We start from the raw sequence: 17,140 nt of genomic DNA, 5'->3' as shown, positions 1-17,140 counted from the left end.
CATTTAGTTTGCACTGTACCATGTTAAACAACTTGAATGAAGAGACTCCATCATGTACCTATTCCAGTCTGCTTTCACCCGCAGTCTTTGCCTTTGCTTATATGAAGTAAAGGCATGTTCAGAGACTGGTTGCCTGTAAAATGTAATCTACACTTGCTGCCTTCAACTTAGACGAGTCTATCTATTAAATTTCTTGATGCTCACATTAGGCGGTCCCAGTTTTGAGCTTGACCAAATAAACGTTTGATGTGAGCATGGGCAACATCAGTCTGCTGTGGAAAGTTTGACACTTACTGTGATTAGATATCCATGACTGTATACGTATTAACAGCATGTGGTCCAGCCAGCATGTAGTCCAGCGTCCGTTTTCACAAACTTTTGCTCAGTATCTGTCTCATCTAAAAACAATGTGTTTTAGTGTTTCACTAACCAGCTTGTCATTTCTCCAGGACAATCCGAGTCATTGCTTGATGATGTTCAAGCATACAAAGAGAACACCAAACAGCCTGTACAAGACTCTGCAGAGTAGTGTGTACAGAGAAAGAGTGTTTATTCAAACAGTAGCGTTTATGTTTATTTCATGTTTAGCAAGTTTGTTATATGCTCAGTGTAATGTTTATAGAAATTTCCTGTAACTTGAATATCTCAAATACATATTATCATTATAAATTACTAAAGTGTAACCAGGTGTGGCACACTTCATCTGTGTCCGTTAACATGTCTAGCAAGAGGCTACATATACAATTACAAAACAATTACCCAGTTCTGGTTGACCAGACAAAATAGTAGCAGCATTGACTAACCACTTCCCCCCACAAATCTGATGACAGTCCGAGCTGTGGGTGAGCTGACAATATGCACACGTACAATAAATAACTTAACAGTTTCACCTGTTTAAACACCAACAAACTCTAATCACATTGCACTGTTAGTACACTTAATTAATTGACCCAAAATCAAAGTACATACTAAAACTGCAAAATGCACACAAGTCTGACCAACACCATGATATAATCCTAACGTACTTCCAGCAGCTCCACATCAAAGACCAAGGTCGCATTAGGAGGAATAGTGATGAATTAGTCAAAGAAGATAACACACAACTGATTTCTACTTAGCTAAAGACTCCACACTAACTACCTGCACTGACCTATTGCGTAAAATGCTATCCTATAGACTGTCATTCAGGTTGGCTGCACCTGCTCCTACATATTGTATTGTAGGTAGAAAAAGTCTATACAGGTACTCTAATGCAAAAAATAATATTTGGACAAACACACATGTTAAGTAGTCAGTAGCATCTCATCCTTTCACCGTACCACCTGACTGTTATAATCAAGCTGTTTGTAGTTTGGATTTCCCACCTACCTGTGGCATTTTAAGAGTAACAAAGAGCATTAATTCTTGTCTGTCTGTCTCATCAGGTTGGTCCCTTCTGTTCTCCACAGCAGTGCTTAGCATACATGATAGTTGCACCCTTCTAATCTGACCATGTTGAGTGGACTACCACCAGAGAAAACTATGAATGTCTTGGAATTGAATGCCAAATACACACAAATGTTTGTCCCCTTTCCTGCCTCCTACCCTCCCTCAACAATAGGTAAAAAGACAACAAGTACAGTAGGATGTCAGTTATCAGAATGCCAGTTATCTGAATGTGCCAGTTATCCAAATGCACCAGTTATCCGAATACGCCAGTTAACCGAATGCAGAGAGCCTCGGACGCCCTCTAGAAGTATGCACCGTAATTGTTACGTGAATGTGCAACAAGGTGTAATGTCAAATTAGTAACATTATATGGTAAACTGCTTTCTCATTATTACCCTACAAAGTGCAGTCAAGTTTGGGTGTTTGTTATTAGCCTTGTTTGCTTAATTAATTTCTTTAGTTGGTGTAATCGTATGTCTGTCTGGTAGATATTGGTCACTTAGCTCTTAGATTACAGTACTGTACCAATAGTGATATAAATCAATATATATTATTATTATGATCATTATCATCATCCTCACTATCACCACCACCACCACCACCACCGCCGCCACCACCACCACCATCATCATCACCATCATCACCACCGTTGTCATCGTCATTAATATATATGTTTCAAAAAGGATATGCACCAGGAACACCATCTCGACCATATGCATAATCAGGTGAACAGGTCAGCTTGGCTCGCTGTCCTACAGACATCTACAACATACAACACCATTACTAAATAAGGTAGTAATTTCTTAGACAGCGATAGCATTGATCTGAAATCAAAGATAAAATAATCTACATAAGAATTGTAATACAACAACATTAATCTCATCATGCACACAGTAATACTAAAACAGCAACGTACTAACTCCTGTCTTATAAACCAGTCCTATATATATATATATTTGCCATCAAAATTACAGCAATCAGCTTCCACATTTGATATAACAAACACAGGTGACCAACACACTCACACATCCACATCCACATCCACATCCACATCCACCCACACCCACCACCCCAATCCCCACACACACACCAAGGTTAAATATAGAAGGAAAACACCTTGCCTACTGGAAAAGTTACGTACTTTAAATGTTTTACTTGCACGTGCTTGTCCTTGACCCTAGTGTGACTAGTTAAAACACAACTATTCTTAAAGTGAAATCTGGTTTGCTGACGTGCTATATCAATAACCCGAGCTAATGTAATAATGACTGGTTGACATCTATTCAGCACTTGCTGGTCATTCACTCACTTGTCATCCTGTTCTACAAAACATCTTCGAAGCAGACTACTTACTACCATGGCAAAAATGGTTTCATTGTAAAATAGTATAGTTATAGCAAATTCATTGAGCGTGTTCACACCGACATCTAGACTAACTATAATTAGGCCAACATCAGCACTTCGACAGTTTCGTCATATCCAGCAACAATTTGCATGAATTGTCTTGACAAATCCACTGTTTCAGGTTTTGAAGAAGGAAAAATTTTTGTTAGCCTTCTCTGGCAGCTCCTTCAGGGACGGTAGCAAGTTGTCACAAGCATGTAGTACACATCTTCATGCACTCCCTTATACATCGCCATGTTTTTACTGCGTTTGTACGTTTAGACATACAACACCACATCAGAAATATCAACGGCATGCTCTTCTTGTATACTACCTCACGTGCCAAAGTCACGTGCAACCACTACCGCCACTAATGCGGTTGTAATACTACTCTCTATGGCGTTAGAATGGCATTAAACTAATCATGATTAGGACCAGTGTGAACAGTGGCGTTAGGTACTAAGGCTGAACTAATCATGATTATGCTCATTGAGTCGAAGACTTTAGTCGAACTCCATGCAGTCACTGTTTACTTGATCTCATCATTGAAAATCCTCGCTAAACTGAAAACCAACTGAAGAAACTTACTGAAACCGCTTCCAGGTATTGGTAAAACGAGGTCGGCCATATTGATTACATTATTCATGTGCATTGTCATGGGTACCATGAATTTTGATAACCCATCAGAGACCATTAGACACTGTTATATGACCTCTTGAGTAAACAACCAACCTCATAAAGTAAGACACTCACCTCATTAAACAACAGAAAAACCTCATGCATTAAATATTGACTGCATATACGGAAAGGCCGACCTGGTAGTCAAACTGGTGGCATAGTTGAAACAAAGTTCAAGTGTATGTCAAGGAAGCGTAAACGTTCTCTTCGTGAGACCTGTGTAAGCAGACACACCCTTCTTGTTGTTCTCTAGTCCTACATCCACGTGAAATTTAGGTAGCAGTCCAGTGTGCTCAGCCTTGGTGATCAGCATGGCTTCTAGATGCCTCATGAACAGCGCTAGAGGATTGAGTATCCGGGAATGACAAAGGGGCGGTACATTGCCATGGTCACACATCTCTTACCACTGCAGGGTGTCAACAACTTACGTACTACAGTACTAGCTGCACCATGTACATCATTGCCCTTGGGTTAAAAGCCTACAGCTCAATCAAAGCCATTCTGCACCAGTAACACGTCGCCCAACCGCTGTTTGAAAGGGGTATGTCCGCTTACTCAGATCTCTCCAAGAGAACCTCATATTTAAACCCTCTGAATGTTTCTCCTTGTAGATTAATAGAACGAAAAGTAACGCTAATTACCGTTGAGTTTTATTGTGCTAGCCTCCTCTTCTGTGAGAAAAGAGGGTTAAGTCTGACGGGAGAAAACAGCGTCTAGTATCCTACTGTACTTATATTGCAGAGAGCTCGTCTAAGGCCTTAAAACACAAGATCCCTCTATAGTTACCATTCCCATTTAGTTTTCATGTAGTTTACTGGTAAGATAACTGAGCTACGCAGGCAATTCATTTGGTGTAGGCAGAGCTTAGCGACAATGACGTATCAGCCTGGCGCATGCTCCGTACATAACCCGCGTCTTCTCCGCTACCAAAGCAACTGTTAGCCTGAAAGTAGTGCAGCGTGAAGTTTCACGATAAAGCCTACATTTGGAGATCAGGTTGTATTTCCGTTAGAGTTCCCCTTCAAAAAATCAAAATCAAGAAATTGTTCAATAGATAATGAATAGTTTAGAGCTTCTCAAATAAAACCTGTACAAGTCTTTCTACTATTTGTTACAAAAATTACGAAAAATGTTACCTGAGCAACACCTTCATCCCAGCCTTTGGAACAAAAACAAAAGATTCAGATAGCTTACATGTTTCCTGTACTGATAATACCTCGAATCACTTCTCCTTCTCCAAGCTTAAAGCTAAATGGACGACCTTTGTCCCGAGAGGAATCAAATTTTGTCCCATCCAGCAGAGTGCCTATAAATCACCTTAGTTATAGCCAGGCACCAATGTAACCTTGCCCCAATGTGGTAAGGTAACATCTACAGTTTAAATGATTAATGCCACCTAAACATCCAACAATGACTAAACAAGCAAGTCTAACCAGTTACTTTCTTTATCTCAATTTGACATTCTATCTCTCATTGTTAAATACATCCAATGCTGTACCCTCTATGAATTTATTCGTATGTGGAACAAAAATTGTACGACGGTGTGGTGAAACGTCATTGCACATTATGAATTCAAGACACTGATACTTGTTAAGGTATTTGTATTAGGTAAACTTGATACCATGGTTGCACAAATTAATTTTGGATAAATAATGAAGTTCCTAAAAATGACAATTTTTATTGTGCAAATAAGACTATATTTCAAATTTAAGAAATTTGCCTTATGTCCATATAATAAGTCATATATACAAATATACAGTATATACAAATTTCTCGTGTAAACAGTGACACTTCATTAGGACATGCACACATCTCAGAGCCCACTCGGTTAGGGGTGGTTCACAATTTTCATCGTTTTCATGACCGTACCAAACGTACACTTTTTAGCTACTCCACCTCCCAAAAGCGTATTTTAAATTACAATTTTCTGATCACATGCTGACATGTACCAGTATGCAGCAATACTGCGTCTAGTACTACAACTCACCTACTGCACATAGGTTTAGTATCGTCTACGTACCAGGCAATTAATACTAAAAATTTAGACAACCAACGCTTGTCCAATACACTCAAAAATGTTTTAGCAGCTTTGTCCTCTAACTAATCGCTTTTTGTAGGCAGACGTCCTCGCTTCATCCTGTGGTTAGTGTTCACTTAATGCTTTTGAAGTTGGTAATGAGTTGGATATGACTGGCTGCACATTTTGCATACATGAGTACTCAAAGTCCGTGTAGTTGATGCCCGTCTTTTTCCACCGTGCACCAACAAACTGTGATGTTGCCTATCAGACTTGTCTTTTGCAGCTGTTGTCCACTCCTTCTGTCCGGCACTCACTGCCTCGCTCCGTGATCGATGTTCGTTGTTGAACACAAAGACGTTCATCAAGTGATGATATAGACAGTGTGGATTCTTGTGCACAACAGTTAATTTACGCAGGCAATAAGTAAACAATGACTGAAGGTCTTAGAGACAGACCTCCACGCTACCTTAAATACCCGGATTAATTCAGGATGCGCATGATCAAACTTTGTAATTCCAGACTGCATTGAAAGATCGCAGTCTATTAAACCGTTTAGTAAAGGTCTTGCACAACGCGTCTCCTGAGCATTTGAAGGGCATTGCATAAAGCATCACTTGGTAATAAAATGAGAAGATAAATATCCTAATCATCGTTTAAAAAGCGTATGCAAAACCCTACCCCTACCCTCCTAGCGTACGTTTTGTACGCTTGTGAAATGGCAAAAATTATGAACCACCCCTTAGCAAATCCTAGATCTGCCACTGAATTGCAATACAGGTCCATGCCTAGAGTTGGTCAAGACGGCAGCAGTGCAGCATAGTTCCCATGATAATAGACTAGAAGCTGTCTACCATCTTTTATTTTGTAGCGCATATATAGTGCTTGAAGAAATAGGGGTCGAAAGTTTCACAGACAAGCACTCATACTTTACATCTAAAAACCAACCTCCCACAATTAAATACCTACTTCACTCCTATCCAAGTAGCCACCTTGAAAGCAAACAGAGTGAAGTAGGGATTCATTTAAGGGAGATTGGTCTCAGATGTAAAGTATGAGTACTTGTCTGCAAAAGTTTCGACCTCGTTGTTTTTATTTATTACATAAAACGTTTCACAGTAAAAATGTTGTCCCAATGTCGTCCAAACGTGCCAGCACCAAAGGGATAGTCAAAAATCATGCCCCTGCACAGCCAAGCAAAAAATTGCCACAGTGGCATTTTATGGAAGCATTTCAGAGCTATGCTATCCCAAAGTGAAAATTGGGATTAATATTAACTACCGGTGCCATCCCTACTTAGGGAGTGCTACGCCCTCCCAGATAAAATAATATATAAACAACTATATTGTGTTTAATACTATACTAAAAATGCCTAAACGACAAATTACGGACAATCCAACACACCATTTTGAAGAGAGATGACACAAAAAGCGCGGGATAAAACACAAATGCCACAAAGAGGTTGACATCTTGGCTTACTCCCACCCCGCGCATCCACCCAATAGACACCCAGCCGTATCTCACTCAGCACTTGTCGCTAGCCTGAATACACCTCAGCGACAACAGCAACTGCAACTTTTACAAACTGCTCGCGCAGAGTTAACGACATTAGAGACTTCAACGTAAACGGCAGTGTGTTGTTGTAGCCAGACTCCGGTGTCGTACGTGCATACGCACATGCTGCGCCATGGTAAATACTACTAACTAGTAAATGCTCGGTTAGCATTGTGTTTGGCGAGCGATGGTGTTCTGTCTTTGCCTATTCGCGTAACAATGGTTGCGTTCCCAGCAACAGTTTCTGTTAAACAAACACGGGAACTCAGGAAACAGACTTTCAGTTGCTCTTCTATAGTATTTTGCATTCAATTATCCGATTCAGACGTTTAATTATCCGTTGCTTATGGCTGTTGTGCAACTAAATGTAACTTACATAGTCTGCGGTTGGGCAGCTGCTCAAATATCATCATTCATCAGCTGTCTAGACTCAATAATTTGTAATTAATCTTGATTTTAGCGTGAATTTCTAGCGTGTGTTGTAGAATTTCTTTTGCACTAATCTTGGTGTCCCACGTTTCCAAGGAGGTCTAACTAAGCTGTTGTGAGTGAACTAAATCTACATATCTAGGAAGCCTACAACAACGCCTTGCTCCGTCAGTCAATCGTGGTGTAATCCGCATACTTTGTAAATCGCACCTCTTGTGTGATACCATGCAACAGTCCATCATGCGTCGTAGTGGGTTTTTAGCTAATCAAGAGCTCGAATTTCGGTACTTCGCCTTCCCACCTTTCTTGAATCAATCATTTAGTGTTCGGCTGAAACGTGAGTGAGCATCCTAGAAAGACGTCATGAAAGAAATGTGCGACTAAAATAATTATTTCTATATTTGCTAGTTCTAATTAGGACAGAACATCGGATAATTGAATGCCCGAATCGGATAACTGAACGCCCAATTCTAATAATTGCTTGCCTGAATTGGGTAACTGAACACTGAGTTCGAATAATTGAACACAAAATACTAGAGTTGTCTTCAATTCTTCGTTCACGCTTCAATCGTCTCACTCGTTTACTGAGATAGTCGCGTAACAATGATTGCATAGTCACGTGACAATGGTTGCGTAGCAATAATTTCTATCAAAGTAGCACGAGGAAACTCAAAAAACAGACTTTTCTCTTCTTTTAGCTTTTCCTTTTTATTCCGTTTGTCACGAATCAGTCTCCTTTGCTCTTTAGTTGCGTAAGGGAGCAAAATCGAGAGTCGTTTGACTCTTCTCGCCAACAGATTTTAATTGAGTCAACCCCTCGAAGGGGTCCCTAACTTCAATTTTTAGCACATATGTTATGGAGTCAAAATTGCATTCATCTGGCATCGTCGTTTTGTCGATTCGTCTTTCTGTTTTGTCGTAAATCCATATGACAATTGCTGACGTACATATTTAAATATATAAATAAAATATATCCAAGCCCGTAGGCTTGGGGGGTGCACTGGGTGCACGTGCACCCTCCCAGGACCCGTTCACGGAAGAAGTCCGGGTAGTAGGCAAAAGGACTCCGAGGAATGTGTTGGAACTCCAAAGTACATGTCAGATATTTGGCTATCCTGTTTGCTACCTGGTAACTTGGAGAAGTGTGTGTTCGTCACAGTGACACTAGATGGGACGGTCTCAGGAAAAAGATAGAAAAAGGAGGCAAGCAGCGGCTACTTGTCAACGGCTGGACGGTTTTCTAGTTCCGAAAAGGGCACGCGATCAACTTGTGACTCCTGATCCAGATTTTACACAACTGGTTTCAGTAGACGATCAACTAACACCGACTTCCAGTGAATGCTGTAGTGGTAGTGTAGAAAGAGTATTGTCGTCCTCTACCGCCACGTATGTCGAGCCTTTGCGCAACACATGCTGCGAAGTTCACGACAACGAGGCTCAGCGTGCAGGCGTCGCAGGAGGCTCAGCGTGCACGCGTCGCAGGCGGCAATCAGCAATGCCATCATGCTAATACTTCTGATCATGATTTAGTGGATGATATTGGCAAATTGTTTTTCAAAGCCAAGTCTCATGTCGATTTCTGCAACGCCATGCAGGCTCAGGGTGCTGCGGAGAAGTATAACCTACCGACAAATCACAGAAAGCCTCGTGCCAACCAAGTCTTTCCTCCAACATGTATCGGTGGCCGCAACCAAGCTTTTCGTCCTGTTTGGCTATCAGAACACCCGTGGATGGTTTACAGCGAGCAAGTGGATGGTGTCTTTTGCATTGCTTGTGGAATTTTCGTTGCTAAAGTGTCCAAGGGGAAGTTTGTATGCAAGCCTTTTCGTGATTGGAACAAGAAAGGAGAAAAAGCAAAGGAGCACGAGCAGTGCTTATACCATCATCAAGCCATCGAGCAAGCTGATGACTTCAAGCGAACCTTGGAGAATCCAGATACTACCATTACTGCACGTCGGACACCCGCAGGGCGGCCAATGTCGCGCGTCATCGTGCTGTCCCGAAGTCCATTGCTTCTGCTGTGTTGTACTGCGCCAGACAGTGCATTGCTTTACGTGGAGACGCAGAGACTGTGGAATCACCTGAAAATCCAGGTAATTTTCTTTCTTTGCTGTGGCTTCTGGCAGTGCACGATGAAGAGTTAAGAAGACACCTGGAAACTCCTGCAATGCGATGTGCAACTTATCTTTCTCCTCAAACACAAAATGAGCCGATTAAAGTCATGGGAAACCACATCCTCTTACAGAAAATAATAGGTGATTTGACAGCTGCGCCCTATTACGCCATCCTTGCTGACGAGGTAACTTCGCATAACGTTGAGCATCTTGCCATCCGCGCCAGGTTTGTTGACAGAAGTACTAAAGAGGTCAGAGAAGAGTTTTCAAGGTTTTTGAAGTTGGACAGAATTACTGGGGAGCGGATTGCAGATGGTATCTTTGGCTTTCTGGAAGAGAATAACATACCACTTGCTACTATGCGTGGTCAGGGATACGACGGCGCAAGCTACATGTCTTCAGATCGAGTGGGTGTCCAAGCCAGGATTATCATCGACCACATTGTGGTCAATGAAGAGAGGAGGAAAGCACTGATCGATCTGTGCAAGACGCGATGGGCTGAGCGGCATTCGGCTTATCGGCACTTCTACCAAGAGTACGTATTTGTGGTTGAAGCTCTAGAGATGATAGCTTTTCCGCTATCACTTGGAGAAATATGGGGCTTCGTATGCTGACTGGGACTATGCAGGCCGCAATGAAGCACAGCAGATTCTGCCCAGTCTTACTTCCTTTCAGTTTGTTGTTGTGTTTGTGACAATATATCAGTACTTATCACACCTTTCGGGCATTACCGTGAAGCTGCAGCGCATAACATGATATCTGAAATTGTGAGGACCTACGACAGCGAGCGCGCAAACGTTGAAAGCAGATTTTCTCAAATCTACAGAGTTAGTTCAGACATGGCAAAAAAGGTTGGAAGTACAATTGCAATGCCTCGCATTGCAGCAAGGTAACAAAATCGCAGCAATATTCCAGCTGCTTCTGTTCGAGAGTATTTCCAGAAAAATGTTGCAATTCCCTTTCTTGATCATATTATTATTAGCATCAACCGGCAGTTCTCAAAGTCGGCAGTCACGGCCATTTCCTTACTTGGTCTTGTACCGAGTATCATATGTTCGCAAGATGTCAACCTGGAGGAGGCGCTGATCAAGTACAGAGATGATCTGCCATCGCCTGAATTGATGGACGCGGAACTCGGGCGCTAGAGGAACAGGTATATGGCGATGCCCCCTGAGAAGAGACCGTGCTCACCAGCAAAAGCCATCAAAGAATGTGACGCCACTGACTTCCCAAACATCTCAGATCTTTTGACCATCGCCTGTACCATGCCTGTCACCTCGTGTGAATGTGAGAGAAGCGCCAGTGCTTTACGACGCCTAGACAACTATATGCGCGCATCCATGGGTAAGGACAGATTGTCTCACCTTGCTCTCCTTCACATCCACTACGATGTACCAATAGATCTCGACGACGTAGTCGATTAATATGCTCGCCTTCACCCTCGCAGACTCGAACTTAACTCGGTACTGTTACACTAATGTTTTCTGCTAACTCTAAGTCTTACATATACAATTATGAATACAGATACGTATTATTAGATAATGCCCGCGCAATTGCAAATACAATTATGTGAACCAAGTATACAAACGCAATTTAACCATGTTTCCAAAGTGGTGAATCCACAAAAAAACTTAAGCGCAGTGCGACTACATTTAATTGAAACCACATAGACTTTGTTGGCAAATGCACCCCCCACTCCTGCGACCAGCCTACGGGCCTGTATATCTCGAGCTCAATTGACATGACAAGAGAGGGGCTCGCTTCACTCGCCAATAAGGCTAACTGCCTCCTACTTTACTAGCGACTAAAATTTAGTTTACAGCCGTTGTCTGACATACCAGTGTAGTGAACTACGACTGTCTGGAATTTCTGTGGACGGTTACCTGCACACAACACAAGCAATCTACAAGATGCTCATCTTGTAAGACAGCCAGATCGACGTCACTCACCATTTCCTGGTTTAATTGTCTCAATCTCAACTCCCATTGCTCGATATGTAAGAACGAGTACGTCGCGACTTCAGGTGCTAGAATGTAACGTGCGTTAGCTATGACCTTTACAGTACTGCGCATGTTTTTAACGTGCGCTCCTAATACCACACAAGTTTAAAGGTCTGGGTAAGCAAGGACTAGCTTTGGAGAATTCTAATGGGCAGCCAGACTGAACGGCGTCTCTTCAAGGAACTAGTCAAATTCAGGGAAGAGCCTCCTCCAGGAATGAGACTAGATGATAAATCTGTAGAGTCTAGTATTATGTGGTAAGCTGGTAATCTATAATTATACGAACGCAAAATTCAAGTAATTATTAATCATTAGCTATTGCACATACAGAAATTTGCACTGTTTGTCGATGGTTTCTCTTACTCATTACTGATGATCTTGTTTGTTTCCTTTGCATTTAGCTGGTTGGTGGACGTTGACGGGGCTGAAGGTACAGCAGAAATTTATGTTACGTGTGTCTTGTGATTACTTTTCTTGTTTGGTGGTTTGGCTGTTTGGCTGTCTGTCTCAGATGTGTGTGTGTGTGTGTGTGTGTGTGTGTGTGTGTGTGTGTGTGTGTGTGTGTGTGTGTGCGTGCGTGCGTGCGGGCGTGCGTGCGTGCGTGCGTGCATGTGTGGTGTGTGTGTGTGTGTGTGTGTGTGTGTGTGTGTGTGTGTGTGTGTGTGTGTGTGTGTGTGTGCGCGCGCGCGTGCGTGCATGTGTTGTGTGTGTGTGTGCGTGTGTGTGTGTGTGTGTGTGTGTGTGTGCATGTGCGCGCGTGCGTGTGTGTGAGTATTGTCACGCAGACATGTGCGCGCGTGCGTGTGTGTGAGTATTGTCACGCAGAGGTTGTTGAACGTATTCAGAATGCTAGCAGGACAGTTTGTTCTTGGAAACCTACAGTTTTCACAAACGGAGGATTTAGCAGGAACACAAAACTGTGAGTCCTTAGATCACTAGTGATGCCAGTTTTATTATATGGTTGTGAGACTTGGGGCAATCATTCAATTAGAAATTCGAAGACTGACCACTTTTCATATGCTCTGTATTAGATCAATCTTGGGTGTAGCAAGACTGAACAAGATAAGAAATACCATCAACTTGAAATCTACCAAGGAAGAACCAATTGAACGTCAAATTCAATATCAAAGATTACAGTGGCTTGGTTACTTAGAATGGATGAACGTCTCTTTCTTGTCCACAAAAGTTGTTGCTGAGCATGTTGCATAATGTGAAACACCCTCAGGATGGTTCAAAGAACAGATTGGTTGATACCATAGAACGAGACCTGGTATTATTGACTAGTGACCAGTCACATGCCAATGACTGCACTTCCTGGCAGAAACTTCTGTGATGTCGAAGCCCATAGTGGGAATTGACAGAATTCCAGGGTTGCAGGTGTGTGAGTGTGTGTGTGTGTGTGTGTGTGTGTGTGTGTGTGTGTGTGTGTGTGTGTGTGTGTGTGTGTGTGTGTGTGTGTGTGTGTGTGTGTGTGTGTGTGTGTGTGTGTGTGTGTGTGTGTGTGTGTGTGTGTGTGTGTGTGTGTGTGTGTGTGTGTGTGTGTGTGTGTGTGTGTGTGTGTGTGTGTGTGTGTGTGTGTGTGTGTGTGTGTGTGTGTGTGTGTGTGTGTGTGTGTGTGTGTGTGTGTGTGTGTGTGTGTGTGTGTGTGTGTGTGTGTGTGTGTGTGTGTGTGTGTGTGTGTGTGTGTGTGTGTGTGTGTGTGTGTGTGTGTGTGTGTGTGTGTGTGTGTGTGTGTGTGTGTGTGTGTGTGTGTGTGTGTGTGTGTGTGTGTGTGTGTGTGTGTGTGTGTGTGTGTGTGTGTGTGTGTGTGTGTGTGTGTGTGTGTGTGTGTGTGTGTGTGTGTGTGTGTGTGTGTGTGTGTGTGTGTGTGTGTGTGTGTGTGTGTGTGTGTGTGTGTGTGTGTGTGTGTGTGTGTGTGTGTGTGTGTGTGTGTGTGTGTGTGTGTGTGTGTGTGTGTGTGTGTGTGTGTGTGTGTGTGTGTGTGTGTGTGTGTGTGTGTGTGTGTGTGTGTGTGTGTGTGTGTGTGTGTGTGTGTGTGTGTGTGTGTGTGTGTGTGTGTGTGTGTGTGTGTGTGTGTGTGTGTGTGTGTGTGTGTGTGTGTGTGTGTGTGTGTGTGTGTGTGTGTGTGTGTGTGTGTGTGTGTGTGTGTGTGTGTGTGTGTGTGTGTGTGTGTGTGTGTGTGTGTGTGTGTGTGTGTGTGTGTGTGTGTGTGTGTGTGTGTGTGTGTGTGTGTGTGTGTGTGTGTGTGTGTGTGTGTGTGTGTGTGTGTGTGTGTGGTGCGATAGCTTAGTTGGTTAGAGAGTAATCTTATGGAGTGTTTACATCTGGGACCTTGAAGGGTCGCATGTTCAAGTCACAGTGATGGCGAGCTATGGCATAATTTCCTTAAGCAAGAAACTAACACACATTTGCTTCTCTTGACTCAGGAGTATAAATGAGTACCTGGTCATTGACTGGGGTCCTAAGTGGCCATTGGCTGTGACGTGGCATGAGCCACCGGGGTCCTGGTGAGACTTCGGGTGTTCACACCACAGTTGACTGCACAAGTCGGTGCTCCTGTGAGTGCCTGGCTCGGCTCCAGGAGTTTGCTAGCGCAGGCCTAGAGCTTCCTGAGTAGCGCACAGGGCCCAGCTTAACAGCTAGGGGCGTGACTTCTGAGAGGCAACTCCTGGAATTTAGGATTTATTTTTGGTTTAGGTTTAGGTGTGTTGTGTGTGTGTGTGTGTGTGTGTGTGTGTGTGTGTGTGTGTGTGTGTGTGTGTGTGTGTGTGTTTGGTTGTCAATCTGTCTGGAGCCCAGAAACCAGTATTTAGAGACCAGATATTACCTTTTCAATGTCTTCAACATCGAGTTAGATGTCAGTATATATGGCTCATCCCTGCGAAAACGGTCTTTGAATAGCTGCTGAAGAGGCAGAATATGTAGCAGACAAACGCAAAATGAAAAAGTTACATGTATCTAAATATGAAAAAGAGCTGACCCTAAATGGATCAAGACCTAATACAATACATCTGTTATTTGGAAATTTTGTCTTTTGGGAAAACAAAACTGATTACTACCTCAACCTCCTTTCAAAGAAATCTAAAGATACTGAAGATTGCAGCAGTCAATTTGACTTTAGAAATAGATTGTTGGACATGCATAGATGGCACAAATAAGTTTTTGTTGTATTACAAAAGGACTACCTTTTTTATATGAACATTCAGGGCCACATCCGCTAAGTAATCGTTTCAGACTACTTGGTCAGATTTCAGTGATTCAAAAATAATAACATTCTGCCTGCTTTTTTGCTTGCCTGTTTGTGTGCTTGCAATTGTGTGTATCTTGTGTTATTGTCTTGGGCATGTTTAATTACTTCATCAACATAGGAACTTTGTATGCCGGCGAGAAATTCCGTCTTCAATTTAAGTTTGGTCAGAACTACCCATTTGATTCTCCTCAGGTATGTTTCAACAAGTTGATACTCTGAATAGAGTCTTCCTTTGATGTCGTTGTCAGGTCATCTTCATTGGAGGTCACATACCCATCCATCCTCACGTTTATAGCAATGGACACATTTGTTTATCAATTCTAACAGATGATTGGTCACCTGCTCTGTCAGTAGCTGCTGTCTGTCTCAGCATTTTGAGTATGCTCAGTGGCTGTAAAAGCAAGGTATTAGGAATTTTTATGTACCATCTTGAAGTGTGCACGCTTAGGGACAACAGTAGTAGGTAATTAAATTGCAAATGTTTAATGATAAACAGCCAAAATTAGTGCTTAGAAATTAAATTAGAAAGCAAAAGAGTTAGTGGCAGTACAGTACAGCTGACATGTTTGCAATTCCATTGGGTACTGTGCTGCCACTACACTCGAACATCTCTGATCGGGACTTCTGAAATACGGGCACATCTGTATACAGGGTACCCATGAGAACGTGCGTAATCAGCTGTTGTACAGTACTGTACATGTAACCATGTATTAGGTACTGTATATTACAGGTAATCACAGCTAAATGAAAAATGCAGCATGCATATATACACGTACAGTACGTACATATTCACTCTTGTGTAATTTAATTTTCACACGAGAAAGAGCTTTCAGCATCATTCAAGCTGATAAAGCAAGATTCAGCTGCTTGTAAAACGTGTTTATCCTAAGGTACGGGCAATTCTGAGATACAGGCAGTGCCCGGTCCAAGCTGCCCGGCTAAGACACATTCGAGTGTAATTCTTTCTCATGCTAATTACTTTATACGCATGAAATTCATTTATTTCTGAGGACTATTGTTTATCCAACTTTTCATTTTTAATTAGACATTTCAATTTAATTACCTATTACTGTTGTCTGTAAGAGTGCACACTCCAAGATGCATGGTAATGAACAAGTATGAACTACAGTTGTCATTACTACAAGAATGCATGTATGTTCAGGAAGGAGTTTTTACTAAAACCTGTAATTCATGTTGCCAAGTCTTGTCGGAAATTTACAACATAACTTACTTGTCTGCAACTGCAGCACAACATCAATCACTTTTGTGGCTTAAATTGTGACATTTATTACTTGGACCAATGCAGCTTGTGAACAAAAGTGCATGCGTCAAAAGTTGGCAAATGAGTTAATTAATTAAACACACTGAGATTGCATGGAGAAGAGCTATGCATATATAACATCTTGTGACACCTGTAAATCTTCACATCTAGTGGAAAACTTTAGCTTTGAACTATTTAATTGATATCCTTTATTTTAATTGTAATCTTTACTTAAATTAATTGTCATTACATTTTGTGGGTTTTGAGCACTTATGTAACTAGCAGAATTGACTTAGAATTTGCAAGTTGCCTGCTACTTTGCTTTGGATAAGTTGTTCTCCTAAGAGATGAATGCAGACATCTAAGTGACATCAAGTCATTGTACTAATGGAGAATATCAGTGTGCATGCAAGTATGATAGGATGATAGGTTGGCAGAGAGTCTTCGTTTCACAGGTGTTCACACTAAACTATTTCTTCTGGCTGTATGCTTAAAAGCATATGTGCTGCTAATTGTTGGTACTCTCTCTATATAATTTAAATCATTTATTGCTACATTATTTGTACTATGAAGGTTCAACCTCCAGATAATGATCGCTATGTTCGAACGGCAAGTGACAATCCTAAGAAAACGAGATGGTGGTATCATGGTGAGCAAATGAATGTAAACAGACATACTAGGAAGAGTCTATACAACTCAATGGCTCTGTTTAGATGATAAAGTGTGATATCACGAAACTTGACATATGAGGACTGTTTACGTATAGGTTCCTAGGTAGTCTTACTGTTGTAAGGTGGACTGTGCTGTTTTGGACAATGTAAACAACATACTTTATTGTATCTAGATACAAAATTGTACTGTACAACAAGATTCGTATCCTTTAATCTATAGATTGCCAATGTGTAGCGTTGGAGTGGCTACATGAAGTAGTGACTGGGGAAATGAAGAACAATCAACAATTACAGTCTGGCAATCCCTTTTGTGTATAATGGAGTTTGATCAATGTCAAGTCAGAGTCTTTGTGAG

At 41.9% G+C, this 17,140-nt stretch overlaps 2 protein-coding genes across 2 annotated transcripts; one reads left to right on the top strand and one right to left on the bottom strand.

Moving 5' to 3' along the window:
* Positions 1–873: 873 nt before the first annotated feature.
* Positions 874–11,654, bottom strand: LOC134183039 (peptidyl-prolyl cis-trans isomerase FKBP1A-like). The gene is made up of 6 exons (XM_062650486.1): positions 11,553–11,654; positions 11,442–11,486; positions 4,706–4,795; positions 4,626–4,648; positions 2,118–2,190; positions 874–1,072 (listed from the first exon to the last, which is right to left on the bottom strand). Exons 1-6 carry the CDS (start codon positions 11,587–11,589, stop codon positions 1,017–1,019), a joined length of 324 nt encoding a protein of 107 aa, XP_062506470.1. The 5' UTR covers positions 11,590–11,654; the 3' UTR covers positions 874–1,016.
* Positions 11,655–11,695: 41 nt separating this feature from the next.
* LOC134183181 (ubiquitin-conjugating enzyme E2 W-like) lies at positions 11,696–17,045 on the top strand. The gene is made up of 6 exons (XM_062650664.1): positions 11,696–11,860; positions 12,005–12,033; positions 14,972–15,045; positions 15,102–15,257; positions 16,688–16,763; positions 16,828–17,045. The coding sequence occupies exons 1-6, from the start codon at positions 11,751–11,753 to the stop codon at positions 16,839–16,841; spliced, it is 459 nt and encodes a 152-aa protein (XP_062506648.1). The 5' UTR covers positions 11,696–11,750; the 3' UTR covers positions 16,842–17,045.
* The last annotated feature ends 95 nt before the right edge of the window (positions 17,046–17,140 follow it).

The sequence above is a fragment of the Corticium candelabrum genome, chromosome 8, assembly GCF_963422355.1.
Source record: "Corticium candelabrum chromosome 8, ooCorCand1.1, whole genome shotgun sequence".
In the NCBI taxonomy this organism is placed as follows: Eukaryota; Metazoa; Porifera; class Homoscleromorpha; order Homosclerophorida; family Plakinidae; genus Corticium; species Corticium candelabrum.
Note: the sequence above shows the minus strand (reverse complement) of the source record. Positions and strands in the feature narration are given on the sequence as shown.